The sequence below is a fragment of the Neomonachus schauinslandi genome, chromosome 11 (assembly GCF_002201575.2).
Source record: "Neomonachus schauinslandi chromosome 11, ASM220157v2, whole genome shotgun sequence".
In the NCBI taxonomy this organism is placed as follows: domain Eukaryota; kingdom Metazoa; phylum Chordata; class Mammalia; order Carnivora; family Phocidae; genus Neomonachus; species Neomonachus schauinslandi.
The window spans coordinates 535,874-552,639 of NC_058413.1; the positions used below are offsets into that span (position 1 = coordinate 535,874).

A 16,766-nucleotide genomic window follows, 5' to 3' on the forward strand; every position below is an offset into this window, starting at 1 on the left:
GGCGGCGGCGGCGGCGGCGGCGGCGGCGGCGGCGGCGGCGGCGGCGGCGACTGGGAGTTTCCCACAATGCACTGTTCTCGGCGCCGCAAGCCGAGGAGGCGGGGCCACATCACCGCCGGCTCCGCCTCCTGTCGGCCGCCCCGGCGCCCCCGGCTGGCGGGGCGCTCTGGGGACCCCAAGGGCGGCTTGCCGTCAGGGAAGAAAGGGGGCTGCCTTTCCCGCACCTCCAGTCCAGCCAGCGCGGGACCGGGAGGCCCGTAGCCCAGGCCCTCCTCCCAGGCCCTCCTCCCAGGCCTTGTGCCGACCGGCGGGGGGGTGGACCGAGGTAGGTCTGCAGGGGGAGGCGGGCCGGTTCCAAAAAGAGAGGCTCCCTTCCCCCTCCCCCAACCCTAACAGATTTCAGAGAGAAAGTATCTACTTAGAATATTTATTTATCTTCTCACAAGACAAGACACAAAAAGTTACAACTTCTTAAAACTCTTGAAAAGAAAAAATATAATTCTGTAAGCAGCAGCAGCTTCCAAGGTACAGAGGTGGTGGGAGAGGGCAGCTCCCGGGGACAGCCGTGACCTGGGGGGCCCCGGCCTGAGCCCCAGGTAGTGTCACCAGGAGGGGCCTCGGAGGAGGGAGCCCAGGTGGGGTACACAGCACCAGCACATCAGGATCAATCACCAACACAATCACGTGGCCTGGGGCAGGGCAGGGCGGGGAGGGGAGGGGCAGGGCAGGCAGGCCTGCCTCAATTCACAACATCAGTGTAGGAGGGCGGTCCCGGGAGGGCAGAGCTTATGGAGTGTGGTCAAGGGCCTAATGCAGACGCCCCGAGAGTAGGGTGGGCCCTGGGAGGACTGAGGGAGCAGGTCCTGCCCCTGGAAATAGAGCAAGTACCCCCAGGCTCCATACTGGTCCTCATGCCTGCCCTCCCCACTGGCCAATCCTGGACCCGGGGCGGGGGGGTGGGGGTGTCTCAGAAGAGGGGGTCTGCTGAGGTGCAGCAAGAACCAGACTGGGTAAATAAATTCCTGAATGGGGTCAGAAGGGAGCCTATAGGGCATACACGGCACAGACACACATACATTACCTGGCCATGTGGGTAAGGCCAGCAACCCCTCACCCCAACCGCCCCCAGCCCTGTCTCTGAGGCCAGTGGAGGGCTGGTGGACACAACCTGCTCCCCAGAACATTTGCACATGCACACAGACCTCACACGCTGCAGGCCCCAGCCTGGAGTGGGGTAGAGAGGCCTACCAGGAGGGATGCTGGGTCCCACAGTGGAGTGTGGGGGGGGGCTTGCCCTGGGAGTCAGAACTCAGTGTGACCCCCTGCCTGGGACTCCTGGCTCAACATGGGGCGCAGGAAACCCCAATCCTCCTGCAAGGCTGGCTGGGGGGGCAAAGTGGAGTCCTGACCAAGGCGAGAAGGGCAGTGGCAGGGGCAGGCTGGACGGATGGACACAGGGATGGACAGAGCACTTGTGCTCCGCAAGTTAATAAATAGGTTTGTGCGGGGTCCCCTTTGTAGACTAGGGACCAAGCCTCGGGGACAAGAGCTGGTAGACTGGAGGGTAGGGTCCCGCTTGCCCAGCCCTGGCCTGGGGGCCCCAGCCCAGAGACCAGCTCTGCCCTGGGGGTATTCAGGCCGGGGCGGAGCTGTGGCGGGGGGCTGGCTCCAGGAATGTAAAGATTTTCTGTGTTTTCTACATAAATAAGACATTGATCCCAGTGGTCGTGCAAGCAGGACCCCTAAGGGGCCTCTGTGTGCACCACCCATGTGGACCCTTCATCCCTTCCTCTGCTTCCCCCCACCCGTGTGGGAAGGGTGGGGAGAGACTTTCTCTTGCTCAGTCCTGGGCGGGCCACCTGGCTCCGGCCCCACTCTGGTCCCACTCGGTTGGAGGGCGCAGGTGGCCGCCGGGCTCAGTGCTGGGGTCGCTGTAGCAGCTCCAGCAGGGTCTCAGCGATGCCCAGGAAGTAGACCACTTGAGCGATGCCGAACAGCGGGGCAATGACCAGGGCACGGCAGTAGGCGCCCTTCAGGAAGGCCGCGGGGCCCTCGTGCCTCAGGATCTTCCTGTGGGGAGAGGGTGGTCAGGGCCGCTGCTGGCCTGCCCCCCCCATCCCCATGGGCCTTTCCACCTGCCACAGTCCAGGAACCCCGTGTAGGGTGGTCAGGGCCGCTGGTGGCCCACCCCCCACCCCACCCCCGTGGGGCCATCCCACCTGGCACAGTCCAGGAACCCCGTGTAGGTGTCCTCGTTGACACCACGCTGCAGCGACTGAAGTCTTGTCTTCACCACTGCAGGGGGTGTGCAGGTCAGCATGGGGCCCAGCCCACCTACACCCGCACCGCCCCCCCCGCCCCCGCCTCAGTCCCAGGCACTGACCATCACAGGGGTTGACGGCCACGGCGGCCGCACTCCCAGCCACACAGCCAGCCAGAAATGACACATAGAAAGGAGACTTCTCCCCGGATGAGGGACAGCCCAGCTGGTTCAGGTTGGCAAAGAGGGGGAAGTACACAATGGAGAAGGGGACGTCCCTGTGGAGGGAGGGAGGGACGCTGGTGACCCAGAGGTGTGCGGTGCGCAGGCCTCCCTCCTCCCACCCTCACCGTCACTCCCACCTGAGCAATGTGGCCCCCAGTCCCTTGTAGAGGCCGGCGATGCCCCGGCTCCGAAGCAGGTCCCGGGTCAGCTGGGTAGCTGTGGGCCGGGGAGCAGCCGGAGCCTCCATGGAGGGCTGAGCGCCGCCCTGGGCTGACAGCTGGGCCTGGGCATCCAGTAACTTCTTCTGGGCAGCTGGGGAGAGAAGGAATGGGCCTGTTGGCTCTCTCTCTCCTAGTACCTCCCACCTGGGCAGGGGCTGGGGCTCGCCCTCTGTCTCCCCATGCCCTCACCAATGCGGCCTGCGTCCTGAAGCTGGATCTTCAGCATCTCCATGGGGGTGGTCACAATCACCTGGCAGGTGCCGGCCCCACAGCCGGCCTGCATCTCCTGAAGCAGGGTCAGCTTCTGCCTGGAGAGAGGGGGTAAGGGCCGTGGTGCGATGCAGAAGCCTCTGCGGCCCTGGGCGTGTGGGGGCGGTGGCGGGGGGGGAGTGGCAGAGGCAGATGCGGCTCTGGAGGGGTACAGCACCTGCCAGCCTCAGATACCCCTTCAGGCCCTCCAGCAATGAGCACGGAGCCCAACAGCCAGACGGCCCCACGAGCAGGGCCGGGAAAGGTGGAAGGGCCATTCTCAAGCAAATAGCAGTGGAGATGCTGAGGTCTCAAGTAACCAAAGGGCCAAGCTTCTCAGCCCCACCCTCAGGTGACAGGGGGAAGCTGGTCAGTGCCCCCCCAGGTCTCACCCTACAGGAGTGGTGCACACTGGCTGGGGGCCAAAGCACAGCTGACTGGCATCTGCGTCCCTCCCCGTGCAGGAGGCAGGGAGAAGGTGAGGGGCAGGGCTTCTGTCCTTTGTCGGGAGGCACAGACCCCTCCCCCTCACAGCCTTGGCCCGCAGCCCCTCACCCCCTCACCCGTCCTTGGAGAGCTGATATCGGAAGAAGTCGTTAGCGGCCAGCTTGATGGCCTTCTCCGGGGTGACAAGGGTCAGGTTCACAGCAGCTCCTGTGGGGCACAGTGGGGAGCGCAGGCAAGTCGGCGGCCTGGGCTGGGGAAGCTCTTAGCCAGCACTGGCCTCCCGGCTTGCCGAGTCCCACCCCAGCCACTCCTTGGCTCCTCCTCCTGCCCTCTCACCCACATTGGTGCCAGGCGGGGCAGAACCAGGCAGGGACAGGGCAGGGCCTCCTCCAGGCGCCCCGCTCACCCTCCCTGCATGATCTACCCATTCCGGCCTCCCTGAGGAACACCTCCCCTGGAAGACAGAAGGTGCTTCCGCTGGGGGGCGGGCACTGGGTGGAGGACACAGGCCCAGGGTGAGCGAGAGTGGGGGGTCCCGCCGCACAGTGTCTGGGCAAAGCCAGGCTTGGGGATTGTCCCCTAAGCGGCTTTGCGGTAGTGCCCCACGCCCTCCCGCCTCCCAGCACAGATGGAGTCCCACCTGCCCTGGAAGGCAGGGGAGAAGGCTGCAACCTGCACGGTAAGGACACAGCGCCCTGCCATGCGGGCAGTGGCAGCGAGCGGGGGATGGGGCTGATGCCCTGGGAGGGCCGCTGAGAACGGCCCCTCCCCGGAGAGCCCACTCTGTGCCGCTTACCCAACACCTGGGTCCCACGGGCCACGTCCACACATACACACCAGGCCCCAGCAGGCCGCCCTGCCTGGCCTTGCCACCTGCCTCCCAGCCGTGACAGCAGGACCCCTCTGAGACTGCAGAAGGGTCCCACCCACACAGGCCCCATCCCCAGCCTCACCGCGGTACATGCCGAAGTAGCCCTCTGAGCGGATGGTCTTGATGAGGCAGTCAGACCTGCAGCCAAGGCGGGGGGCGGGAAGGGTGAGCCAGGGGGCCAGCAATGGCTCCAGCCCTAACCCAGACGGGAACTTCCCCAGACCAGCCCTGACCTGTTTCCCCTCTTGTCAATCAGGCTGGGGGATGCAGGAGCAGGGCCTGAGTCTGAGCCTTAGCCTGGCCCCCCCCTCACGTGGCTCCATGCCCACGGCCCCCACCGGGCATGCTCACATGCTGGTGTACATGCGCTGGCCATTCTGCTGGTTCTGCAGCCTCGTCTTGGCCAGGTCGATGGGGAACACGCAGGTGACCCCGATCAGCCCAGCGATGCCGCCATTGATGAGCTTGGCTGGCAGACTGTGGGAGCAGAGGGAGTGTGAGGAGTGGCCTCCTAGGCCACAGGTCAGGACCACACACGGGGTGGGGTGGGGCCGAGAGCAAAGGCAGGGTTGCATTCTGACCTGATCTGCTTATCAGCCATTTAACTGAGCGCACCCAGGTGGGAGCCGGAGAGGTGGAAGCCAGCCCAGAAGGTGGAGGACGGAGGCAGCGCAGCGTGGGTGGGACAGAGGGGGAAGGGGCGGTCCTCCACTTTCCGGGGAATTTCAAAACCCCGGCTTCTGTTCTAGAAAAGGGTACAGGAATCAGGGGAGGGAGGAACAGACCACTCAGAGGCACACCAGAGAAATAATCTTGCCCCCAAAACCCCCTCCCCAGGTCTCACGCAAGAGCACCAAGCCCCTCACCCATCCCTAAGGCCACCCAGTCTCCCCTCAAGGCGCCCCCGCCCCCGCACCGGTGCGTTCTCCCCCGCTGGCCTCGCTCACGCTCACACACACTCACGTGCACAATGAACGCGCCGAGGAGCGCACTCTGCCTTTAAAGGGCCAGGCGCCTCTGGGGCAGTGAGTCTGCCAGCCAGGCATCTCAACCCTGGACTGCGGTGACCCCTTCATCCTCGGGCAGCCACAGCTGGCGCCTGCCCCCTCAGGATGGAGGCTGGAGGGGCTGAGGAGCACCCCCCAACCTGGGCTCAGCTCACAGCTACCCAGGTAGATGCTGCCGCGCCAGGTGCAGCCCCCCCATGGACCCCAGACAGCCCCTCCCCCTGGAGAAGCTCCATGCTCACCCACACCCAGCCCTGCACCCACCCTCCCATCCACCCTTTCCAGGAATCTCACTCCCAGACAGACAGACAGACAGACAGACACACACACACACACACATACACACACAGACCAGGTCCTCTGGAAGCTTCGGGGGAGTTCGGGGCATGGGGTGGGGGGCAGCTGAGAAGGGGACAGCTGACTGAGGCTCCCTGGGATGGTTCACGCATCCACTCTGGGGGTTGGGGGAGACAGGGCCCCTCTCACTAGAGACAGGGCAGAGCCGGCCTCCAGAGCCTCCTGTCGGGGGCCCCCCAGAGCCCTGGAGCCTTCTCCCGCCTCTTGCCTGGGCCCCCTCGAGGCCAGCTGTCGTGGGCTCTCACCCACAGCACTGTCACCCAGGGTCACAAGGCTGGCTCACACCCCTGGTCCCTCTGAGGACCGGTGACCTTCACCTCAGCTTTCCCAGGCCATCTGTATGTGTCCCCTGCCCCTCCAGCCCCACCACCTCCGCAGCCCCCAGTCCCGCTCACCCTGAGGTGCACCTCCAGGACTACAGCCCACCGGGCTCACCGAGGAGATCCAGGGGCCAAGGGAGGTGCCCGCTGCCGGGATTGGCCGCCGGGCGGGGCGGGGCCGGCCTGGGGGGGGGCGACTTTCTCTTTCACTTTGGGCAAGTTGGCTCTCAGCTGCTGTGGGATGGGAGGGGGCGTGACAGCTTCTGAGAGGCAGGGCCCAGCTTCGGACACGATCAGCACACAAGGCAGTGGGCCTGACTCAGGCTGACCCAGCCAAGCCTGACCAGCCATCCACAGGAACCCCAGCCCGTGGCCACCACGACCCCGACTGCCCCGTGGGTTCCTGTCTGCAGCCTGCAGGCTGGATCTGTCTAGGGCTCTGGGACCCAGTGGATGGGGCGCTCTCTGTGCCCAGGCCCCCTGTGGGCCTCTGTGTGGACAATCTGGTCCCGTGGGAGTGGAGATGGGTCTGTGCCCACTCCTATTCGTGAGACCTGTGTGTCTATTGGATGAAAACACATTTCATGGGAACCTCACCCTAGGCCAGGACTGGGGTGCCTGGGGGGCTCAGGTGGTTAAGCGTCTGCCTTCGACTCAGGTCATGATCCCAGAGTCCTGGGATCGAGGGCATCCAGCTCCCTGCTCAGCGGGGAGTCTGCTTCTTCCTCTGCCCCTCTCCCTGCTCGTGCGCGCGCTCTCTCTCTCTCTCTCTCTCAAATAAATAAATAAAATCTTTTAAAAAGGGAGGGGCAGGGAAGCGTTGGCTAGGTCTCAAGAGGCCTCTGGCTGCCACCCACAGGATTGCTCACCTGGCAGGTCCAGAGGGCACAGGAAACGGGCACTCCCAGAGCCCTCTGCCCGGCCAAGGGGTCCCCGACACACATGCCCTGGGCCTCTGTCCCCAGCATCTGCTTCCCCATGCCCTAGCCTGCAGATAAAAGTCTGACCTCTGAACTTCAATCTGAGTTTTCCCTCCCCACCCCCACCCCACCCACCTCCAGGTGTAGACCAGCTACAGCCAGCTCTCTGCTGCCCCAGGCTGTCAGGGTAGGGTCTATATTCTCACTGCAGTCTCTCTGCGGCCTACTCCTGCCCTCTGGGGGACTGAGTAAACCCTGCCTCCTTGAGCATCACCAGACCCCACCTCCCGTCCAGGGTTAAGGGACACTGGGTGATGGGGGTCCCGGAAATCAAACAGAGTGTCTAAGGTGAGGAGGGCAGCAGTTGTGCCAGGAAGAGAGGCAGGCTCAGGGATGCCACGCCTGAGGGAGACAGTGAGTCTGGGGTCTCACAGTACGTGCTTCAGGCTGCAGGATGGAGCAGGGAAGAGGGTCGCTGGCCTGACAGCAGTGAGAATGAAGGGGCTCTGCCTGGGGAGACTGGCAAGGGGTCCACGGGACCCAGAACCCCCCCTCTGTCGGTCCTGACTCTGTGGTTCTCACCCCTGCTTAGGAGACATCTGTGGAACAACTTCCCCAGGCACCTCGTGTTGCCACAGAAACCCAGCAACCCTGGCCAGGCCTGAGGCCGGGGCCTGTCAGCCCTCACCGTCCCCCTGTCTCCACGTCTGCAGCCAGGTAGACTAAGGAGGAAGGCAGGCAGTGGACAGCGCTGCCCAGAGACATCAGCCACAGAATAATGCTGCTACTTCCAGACCCTCCCAGGGGTAAAATCTCCCACAAAAGAAGCCGCTGAGCTTCCCCTCCCCCACCCCCCCGACGGAAGCCGATGGGGGTGAAGATCAGAGTGTGGCACTGGCCTCTGGCTGCCCATTCAATCTCCCCGCGTCCCTTCCCCATGGGGCGGGGGGCGCTTTCTACCCTGTCGGAGGGGCCCCAGCCCACGAACAAAGGAGGCCTGGGGTGGGGGCTGCGGGCTCCAGCTCGGAGGCCGGCTCAGGACCCTTGTCCCTCTGGAGGGGATCCAGACGGGACCCAGACGGTCACGCCGCCCCCGCGAGGCGATGGCGACTCCAGCCACGCACGTGTCCACACAAGTCCGGCGGGGTCCCACGTGCGCGCCCCCCGCAGCCCGGCCTCCGCTTCTGGGGCTCTGGCCCCAGCTTCCCACCCCGTGGGGACACGTGTGCGCGGGGAGCGCGCCCGGCACCGCCCGGGGTCGAGCACGGCCTCCCACACCCAGACGGCAGCCGGTCGGAGCATCCGCCGACCCGCGCACCCCCCCCTCCCCGGAGCCGCCTCGTCGGGGCAGCCGTCACCTCCCCCGGCCGCCTCGGCGCCCCTGGGCCCCGCAGTCGGGCCGCAGTCGGGTGGGCGCAGCGGAAGGGAGAGGCCGCGCAGGCACTCACCGCGCGCTGCGCTGCCGCTGCCGCCGCCGCCGCCGCCGCCGCCGCGCTCGCCTCCCCGCCGTGCCGCGCGCTCGGCTGCTCCTCGGCGCGGAGGCGCGTCCGCTCGGCGCTGAGCGCGCTCCGCCCCCTGCCCCCGGCCCTCGGCAAGCGGGCTCCGGCTCCCCCTCCCGGCCGCCGCGGCCACTGCGCCCGCGTGGCCACAGCCGCTGGTCCCCAAAAGGCCCTTCTTTGGTCTCTGGGCCTTCCGGCCCTACATGGGCCATGGACCCAGGGATTAGCCCCGGCGGGCCAACGGGTGGCAAGGAATGCTGGGAAGAGGGTGTCCCAGGGCAGGAGCGGTCCGTGGTCGCACAGTGGGCGCTGGGAGGGGACTGATCTGGCCAAGCACCTGCCCACCAACTTGGGGGATGCACAATCCCGCACACAGGTGACTTTGTATCCATTGGTGCTGCACAGTTACTTTGTAGCTGGAGCTCCTCTCCCTCTTGGGCACATGGGAGGAAGCAGGAGCAAGGGGGGTGTCGACGGGGCGGGTAGTGAAGTCTTTACACAAGGTCCCCTCCCAGCAGTGCCCAGGCCTCTGATCTCAGGCCACCCCTTGCCTTCCACCCACTCCTCCACCCAACAAATAAACAGCTCTGAGAAGCAGCCAAAACAGTACATATTTGTTACACATGGGAGGTCACTGTCCCCATACACAGGGAAAGCTTGAAAATGGGGGCCTCTGACCATTGGCCAGGGTACATCAGGGGCCCACCCAAAGTCAGTGGGATCTAGGCCTGGGCAGACTCTGGGGACTGTGATGCTGAAGGCTCAGGTGGGGCAAGGTCCCTGGGGGCCAGGCTTGTGCGCTGGATGCTGTCCTTGTACTTCTGGCGGCCGAGCTCCAAGACAGCCCTCACCTCTTCAGCAACATCCAGCCGGTCGCTCTGCTCCAAGGCCTGCACTAGGAGCCCCACAGCCCCTGGCTGCCCGGCCTGGCGCTCAGCCCAGGAGAAGAGCATATGACGGATCTGGCCATCCAGGTCGTCCCTGGGTGGGGGTGGGGGGAGAAGAAGAATGGTGATAGAGAGGCCCAGGCATCACACCCAAGGTTCTGCTCACCCTCCTCGGGTGGATTCCCTGCTCCCTGGGTAAGGTGTGGCCAGACCCTCCCTTTCCTGCCTGTTTGCCCTGTCCCCACTCACCCTGGACTTCACCCAGCCTCATGAAAAGCTCTCCTGGCAGCCAGGACCCAGGCCTGAGGCTGGTCCAGAGCCAGCATCAGGATGCCCAAAGGAACTCACCGGAACTCATGTCGGATGCGCTGCAGTTCACGGTAGGGCATGCCCAGGTGCAGGGCCACGGCTGGCCAGTCAGGGCCCAGGCGCCCAGCCACATTCTGCAGGTTGCTCTGGGTCAGGAAGCCAGTCTCGGCATCACCCAGGGTCAGAGGGGCCAGGGAGAGGCTGGTCCCTTGCCCCTGCTCTGGCCCCTGGCACCCCCGTAGTCTCTGTGAGGAGGAAGGGGTGCAGTGAGCCCTACCCTCTGCCCCCTGACCAGCCCCGGGCTTCTGTGCCACCCCTGCCCCCTTCACACACGCTGCCCCCCACCCCAGCCACACCGGCAGCTTGATGGGCAGAGTGGCCATCCAGAGGGAGTCTGTGCCCTTCCTCTGCCGGGCAGCCTCTGCCTCCTCAGGCACCTCCTCGGGCACTGCTCCCCGGTAGAAGGACACCTAGTGTTGGGGTGAGATGGGGCTCAGTGTTCTGGCCTCTGCCCAGGCAGCCTGGGGCACCCTACCCCGCTGACCCACCTGGCCCCTCACAGCCTGAGCCTGCCGGTCCAGGGCGGTGGTCACGTACACCTCCTTCATGTTCTTCAAGTGTGAGTAAAACACAAAGCAGATCCTGCCCGCCACGCAGTCTGGGCGGTCTGGGGGCGGGATGGGCTCAGCAGGGAGCCTAGGGAATGGACCCCAGCATCCTGTCTCTAGGGGCGGGGCAGGGGGGGCATACCAGCATCCACGTCAATACCCCTCTCAAAGGCAGCAAAGAATTTTTCGCCCTCGAACATCTCCACCGTGTCAGAGGGCTCAGGGCCTCGGTACCGGTCCAGCAGCCGCCGCAGGGTGGCATCCACCTGGAGGGGGGCACCCACTGGCTTCAAGCTCAATGCCCTGCACCCCCATGCAGGCCCTCTGCCCTCCCGACGCAGCCCTTCCAGACCTCTGGAGTCCGCACCCACCTTGTTGCCGGGCAAGCACTGGAGCAGAACCTGCTCGGGGTCCCGGCGCCTCTGCAGGGCAATGAGGTTCACCCTGTGCAGTCGCAGGCGCTCCCAGGCCTTCCGAGCCAGGCCCTCCACGCAGGTCTTGGTGGTGTACCAGAGCCAGTACCTGGGAGGGCCTGGGGGTGAGTGGGGGCTGCCCAGACAGGCTCGCTGGGGGAGAGGACTGAGGAAGCTGGGGCTGGGGGCACTGACCAAGAGAAGTGTGTGACCTGGAAGCGAGCATACAGGTGGGTGATCTCCAGTGCCACCTGAGCTGTGATGTCATCCCAGGCTACTTCAGGAGGGGTCCGGTACAGCAGGTGAAGACAAGCGCGATCCAGACTCAGGCCTGGTGATGCGAGGGGGCCGCAGGCTGAGGTGTCCCTGGTAGGGGCTCCCCTGCCGAGAGCACGGCCCCCTCCACCCAGTGGCCATGAGTTCAGCTAGGCCACCTGGCCACCTCTCACCTGTGACACCAGGGGGCAGAGGCAGCTGCACAGTGACAGGCTGGAGGAAGCTGGGGGGGCCGCTCTGGGAGAGGCACAGCAGGGGGCTGGCCGCCGCCTCGGGCTCCTCCAGCAGGGCTCGAAGCTCTCTGCTGCCCACGTGCACCACCTGGGGCAAACGGGCGCCTGGAACACTCACCTTTGCACCGAGGCACCACCCACCACTCACAGTGGCTGCCCTGCCTGCACCTGCATGCGGACATGACGAGGCTCGTTGGTGGCCCCAGGGGGGAATGTGACCTTGACCCCAGGATGTCCTGAGGAGTACAGCAACGTCCCCTGCGGTGGCACCAGGCAGGTGTTGGACACAGGACGTGAAACCACGAGGAACCACGAGAAGTGGGGCACCTGGCAGTGAGCCCAGAGCCTCTGGGCATGGGGGTTGGGGTCAGAGGGAAGTCAGGGTTAGGTCAGAGCCACCAGGCAGGGCTGACCAGGGGCTGGAGGGAGCCCCTCCCCAGTGCTCCTTCCCAGGAAGGCCTAGGGGGCTCTCACCTTGGGTGCCTCTTCTTCCAGGTAAGTCTCCAGGTCACTCCAGCTGTCATCACTCAGGGTCCTGACCACCACCTCACGGCAACGCCGGGCCCGGGGGGGGCACAAAGAGTAGCCACAGGCCCACCTCCTGCCAGGCAAGGGTGGTGTGAGCACTGGGTCCCATGCCTGGGCCCTCCTCCCCTGCCCCCCACCCCGACTCGCCCTGGCCATGCCTGCCGGAAGGCCACCCCGTGGGGCTGCAGCTCCAGGACCCCACTGAGCAGGGAGTCATGGGGACCCAAGGGGACGAGGTGTGGCTCCGGCAGCCAGAGTCGATACTGGATGTTGACAGGGCTAGAGGTGGCCCCAGCAGGGAACTGCAGGCGGACCCCACAGGCCAGGGTCACTGAGCAGCCTTGGGGAGTCACAAGGAAGCTGCAGGAGAGGGTGGGCATCAGGTCAGACAATAGAAGGGGTGTGGCTGGATTGGGGACCCCGGGAAACTCCAGAAGACCCCTGGGGCATGAACACGGTGTTCATCATGGACAGAGCGACAGCGTAGAGACATGCATCTTCAGCCCCATCCCCCTCCCCACACACACCTGTCCAAATCTGAATTCAGGAACAGTCTGGGCATTTCGGGGGTCACGGGCGTCTCTGCGGCGGGACAGGCAAGCTGTTAGGACACCTATGGAACCTGCATCCTGGCCTGTCTGTGGCCTGACTCTTCCTAGCAACAAGCCTACCTGGGGGACTGTGGGAGGCAGGTAGAGCCTTGCCCAGGGGGTTCCCCCGAAGGCGCACAAAGGGGGCGTCCAGTAGCTCGAGGGGCACGTCCCGGAGCTGGTTGTCCCTCAGATCCAGTCGGGTGAGCAGCGGGAGGTGGGCTAGGCCGGCAGGCACTGAGGTCAGGAGGTTGCTGTGCAAAACAAGGAACCGCAAGGACCGTAGCCCCACTGCGGGCAGGTGCCAGCTTAGGGCCAGCAGAGGACCACTCAGGGCCACACCCAGCCCTGGCCAGGACAGGATACTCACGCTAGGGCCAAGCAGATGGCCAGACTCGGGGAGCTTGAGAAATCTGTGCAGGGAGCCTTGAAAGCCAGGGAAGGGAAGGCAAACAAGGGCCACCCAGGAGGAGTGAAGGCTCCAAGATGGGCCAAGCCTGTGTGTGCAGGGGCCCCCCGTGGAGGACAAGACAGCAGAAACCAGGCAGCGGCTGAAGGGCACTCCCTGTCAGGCCCAGGGAGCCATGAGGGGCACGACTCCTACTCACCAAGGGAGGTCGGGAGGCCCTGCAGCCGGTTGGAAGCCAGATTGAGCTCGGTGAGGCTGCTCAGGCCTCCAATCTCAGGGGGCAGGGTGTCCAGAAGGTTCTCTGAGAGATCAAGGCGCTGCAGGGTGGATAGGGATCCCAGCGCTGTAGGCAGCGTCTGCAAGCCGTTGTGGCTCACAGAGAGGAAGGTGAGGGAGGGAAGGGCTCCGAGGGCCTCAGGCAGCTCTGAAAGACTGTTGTAAGACAGCAGGAGGGCGCTCAGGCCACGCATCTGTGGGATGCAGGCCGGCAGTGTCTCCAGGCTATTGAAGCTCAGATCTAGGTGGGCCAAGCGGGCCAGGCCACTCAGGCCAGCTGGCAGTGTGGTCAGGGAGCCCCGGGAGCAGGCACCCAGCACGTCCCGATGTTGTCCGCCTAGAAAGGGGGAAAGCAGATGTGGCCCTCAGAGCCAGAATCCCAGGGCCCAGCTCAGTGCAGAGGCACAGACCGCTACCCCAACCCCACCCAGAGAGGGACAGACGGAGACACCAGCAGATGCAGGGGGAACAGGGACAGATACTGCAGGCTCATCTCAGCTGATAGCCATCACCCATGATCTGCCCCAGGAAGAATACCTACACTGGGGTCTGCTGGGAGACCCCAGTGGGCAGCTGCAGCCTCCAGGAGCCAGGGCTCAGCCAGCTTCACCTTGTGGGGGGCAGGGTTGGGACAGGGCTGGGACCAGGTGGGACTCACCTCTGAGGACCAGGGAGCGAAGGTGCTGCAGGCTGCACGGCACCTGGGCCAGGGTGGCCTCCAGCAGCCGAGGGTCCTCGTGGCCACTCAGCCGCAAGAATTCCACTTCCAGCAGCTGAGGGGGCCGCTGGGCACACAGATTCAGCAGCCGGTGGCAGCCCCGAGGGTACAGGTCCAGGTTCAACCGGTTCCCAACCAGGAGAGGGGGGTCCCCAGGCTCCGCATCCACAGCATCCGCAGCATCTCCCGCAGCATCTTCTGTAGCAGCTGCCTCGGGCTCCAGCCCCTCCACCTCTGCAGCCATCGCCCACCGGCTGTCCTCGGGGTCCAGACATGTCCCAGCCTGCCAAACAGGCCTGCTCAGGCAGGGCCCAGGGAGGCTGCAGAGTCAGGGGGAGGAGTGGAAGGGAGTGGGGATGGGCCCTCCTACTCAGGGCAATGGGGATTCTGGCTTGGGGGCAGTCCTTGAGCCAGGCCAGCTGATCCACAGAGCCCAAAGCCTCAGCTGAACAGATCATAGTTGAAATAGGGCTGGGGAATGAGAACCTCAGGACTGGAAAGGCAGCAAGCAGGGAGACCTGTGTGCAGAGGAGCCTGGGGAACCTGATGGGGGGCAGGGGGAGGAGGGAGAAATGAGGCTTCATGTCCCACTAGTGGAAATTTGAACGAGAGACTCCTAGAGCTGTCAGGTCATCCTGGCTGCCCACCCCCCTCCCTGCCCCCGCTGGGTATAAGAGTTTTGGGTCCAGCCCCACCACCAACCTTCACACCCACCAGCTTTGACCAGAGGTCGAGGACTCTTATCTACCACGTGGGGGCAGTGGCCCCGGCAAGGAAAGGGGTGATTGTGCCCGTATGTGTCAGATAAATGAATGGGGGGGGGGCAGGGAGAGCTGGAGTGTGAGCCGCTGGGGGGGCCTGGGGTCCTGGAGATGGGACCCCACTTCCTGACCACTGGAGGAGGGTTCGCTCACGCTTCCTGTTCGCACCTAGGTCTGCTGATGAGGGCAGTGGTCTGCACATTCCGGGCTCCGACGGCTTGGGGGCTGGTCCTGGCCGGGAGAGGCCCCCCAACCTCGCCGTCCCCGCCGCCCGCCCGCCCGCGCCCTGCGCGTACCTGCGCTCGAGGCTGGGCGCCGTCCGCCGGCGCGTTCCCGAGAGGGCCGGGCCTCGGGTCCCGCCCAGTCAGGACGCCCCTTGCTCGGGGCTGGGACCGCCGGCGAAGGCCTCCGGGTCCCTCCCCTCCCCGCAGCCCTGGCGATGCGGCCGCGGACCCCAACCGGCAGCCGCCAGCCGCCAGCCGCCAGCCAGCTGCACTCGGCTTCCTGTTAGTCTGCCTCAGTCCGGCCTCTCCCGCTGGGAAGGCCCGCGTCGCGCGCTGCAAAACCCGCCCTTTCGGAGATTCCTGGCCCTCGGGCCCGCCCTACTCTGGAGCTGTGCGTTCTGGCCCCCTTAAAGTGAGCTGGTGCAATCTCGGGCCGGAGGAGGGCTTTGGGGGCTGATCGCAGCTGCCGCCTCACATCCGCCTCTTGCCAGAAGCCAGAGCACTAAATGTGCCATTCCCCGGCCAGCCTCAAGGGCCTCCTTCTCCCGGAAGCCTTCCTGGGCCTCCTCTGGAAACATGGTCCCAGCTCCTGTGATCTTGCTTTACCGGCAATCACTTTGGCCCAAGAGCCCCAGCAGTGGGCTTCCCTACACGTTGCCTCCTTCAATCTTTGCATCTCACAGGGAAGGAAAAGGAGGCTCTGTCAGATCAGTTTGCCCGAGGTCACTTAACTACTGGTAAGTGCCAAAGCCAAGAACCTCAAACTACGTCTGACTCTTAAGAGAACCTACCCCATCTGTGCTCATTCACCCAGTCTGCCCCAAATCAATTCATGCACACCCTCTTCCTCCAGCTCCCCTGCTGCCACCAGCCCTCCCACCAGGATGGGCAGTTCGGCCAGGCTCCATTTTCCGCAACTCCTGTCCCACCTCCCGTTTCTAAGTAGCTGCCAGGACTTAAAAAAAGAAAAAAAAATCACAAGAATGTTACTCAGCTTTATTTTTATTTAAAAGATTTTATTTATTTATTTGCCAGAGAGAGACACAGTGAGAGAGGGAACACAAGCAGGGGGAGTGGGAGAGGGAGAAGCAGACTCCCCGCGGAGCAGGGAGTCTGCTTCTCCCTCTGACCCTCCTCCCTCTCATGCTCTATCTCATTCTCTCTCTCGCAAATAAATAAAATCTTAAAAAAAAAAAAAAAAATTAAAAGTGAACGAAATTCTGACACACGCCACAGTGTGAACGAAACTTGAGAACATTATGCTAAATAAGTCAGATCCTAAAGGATAAATACTGTATGCTTCCACGGTGAGGCCCCCAGAGTAGTCAAATTCCATTGAGACAAAAATTAAAATGGTGGGTGCCGGGGGCTGGAGGAGGGAATAGGGAGTTATTTAACAGGTATGGAATCCAACTTCGGAAGATGGAAAGCAGTCGAGATAGAGGCTGGTGATGGCTGTGTCATGAGAAGGCCCCCAATGCCACTGAATTGTATGGTTGGACGGTAAATCTCATGTATTAACTCTAAAAACAATCATCACAACATGCCACTTCCCTGTGTATTGCAATTACATCCCACCCTTGCCAGGAGGGTTTCCACTTTACCCCAAGTGTGAGACCTTGAGCAAGGAAACCTCTCTGCGCCCCACCTCCTCTATAAAACGGGGATAATGACAGCGACGACACCCCCAGGAATGGTGTGGTTTGCACGAATACACCCGTGCTCGATGAACTACATACACTTGGTAGTGACAGCCCAGGCTGCTTCTGGACCCATCTCCAGCCACCGCGGGGCCCCTGCTTCCGACCCTTCTGCCTGGTGCTCGCCCCAGATCTCAGGGCCGGCTCATCCCTTCGGGTGTACGTCGGCCCGGGATTGCCTCGTTTATTTACTTCTGTGTGTCCTCGTTCTAAAACCTATGTTGCGGAGCAGCAGGGCCGGGCCGGCTCCCTCTCTGCGCGCCAACCTGCGGCAGGCTCCCGGCACCGAGCATGAACGCGTGGCACGTGCTGACGTCCACGTGGGCGCGGAGGTCAGTTCGGAGCCCACGCGGCCCCGGAGGGGAGCAGCCACCAAGCCCAAGCCGCTCGGCTCTGCACCTCACCGCGGCCCACGGTCCCTGAGGCCCGGAAACCCCCCGCCCCGAGCAGCGAACGGG

At 64.1% G+C, this 16,766-nt stretch overlaps 2 protein-coding genes across 4 annotated transcripts; both read right to left on the reverse strand.

Annotated features, from left to right (window-relative positions):
• Positions 1-413: 413 nt before the first annotated feature.
• On the reverse strand, positions 414-8,363 carry SLC25A22 (solute carrier family 25 member 22). Of its 3 annotated transcripts, XM_021690301.2 has the most exons (11): positions 8,326-8,352; positions 6,033-6,191; positions 4,855-5,018; positions 4,625-4,750; positions 4,356-4,411; positions 3,519-3,609; positions 2,896-3,014; positions 2,623-2,797; positions 2,384-2,538; positions 2,220-2,295; positions 414-2,070 (listed from the first exon to the last, which is right to left on the reverse strand). In XM_021690301.2, the coding sequence occupies exons 3-11, from the start codon at positions 4,872-4,874 to the stop codon at positions 1,917-1,919; spliced, it is 972 nt and encodes a 323-aa protein (XP_021545976.1). In that variant the 5' UTR covers positions 4,875-5,018; positions 6,033-6,191; positions 8,326-8,352; the 3' UTR covers positions 414-1,916. The 3 variants fall into 3 exon arrangements, with proteins under 3 accessions (XP_021545976.1, XP_021545984.1, XP_021545979.1); XM_021690309.2 differs by lacking the exon at positions 6,033-6,191 and having other exon boundaries at positions 8,326-8,363; XM_021690304.2 differs by lacking the exon at positions 8,326-8,352 and having other exon boundaries at positions 6,033-6,376.
• Positions 8,364-8,968: 605 nt separating this feature from the next.
• PIDD1 (p53-induced death domain protein 1) lies at positions 8,969-14,779 on the reverse strand. Its single transcript, XM_021690297.2, is given in 17 exon segments — positions 8,969-9,357; positions 9,612-9,817; positions 9,929-10,042; positions 10,121-10,239; positions 10,323-10,446; positions 10,552-10,702; positions 10,789-10,924; positions 11,043-11,190; positions 11,271-11,450; positions 11,577-11,675; positions 11,677-11,703; positions 11,789-11,990; positions 12,158-12,212; positions 12,302-12,511; positions 12,829-13,242; positions 13,564-13,906; positions 14,681-14,779. Coding segments are annotated over 16 exon segments (2,748 nt in total). The 5' UTR covers positions 13,868-13,906; positions 14,681-14,779; the 3' UTR covers positions 8,969-9,098.
• Between the last annotated feature and the right edge of the window lie 1,987 nt (positions 14,780-16,766).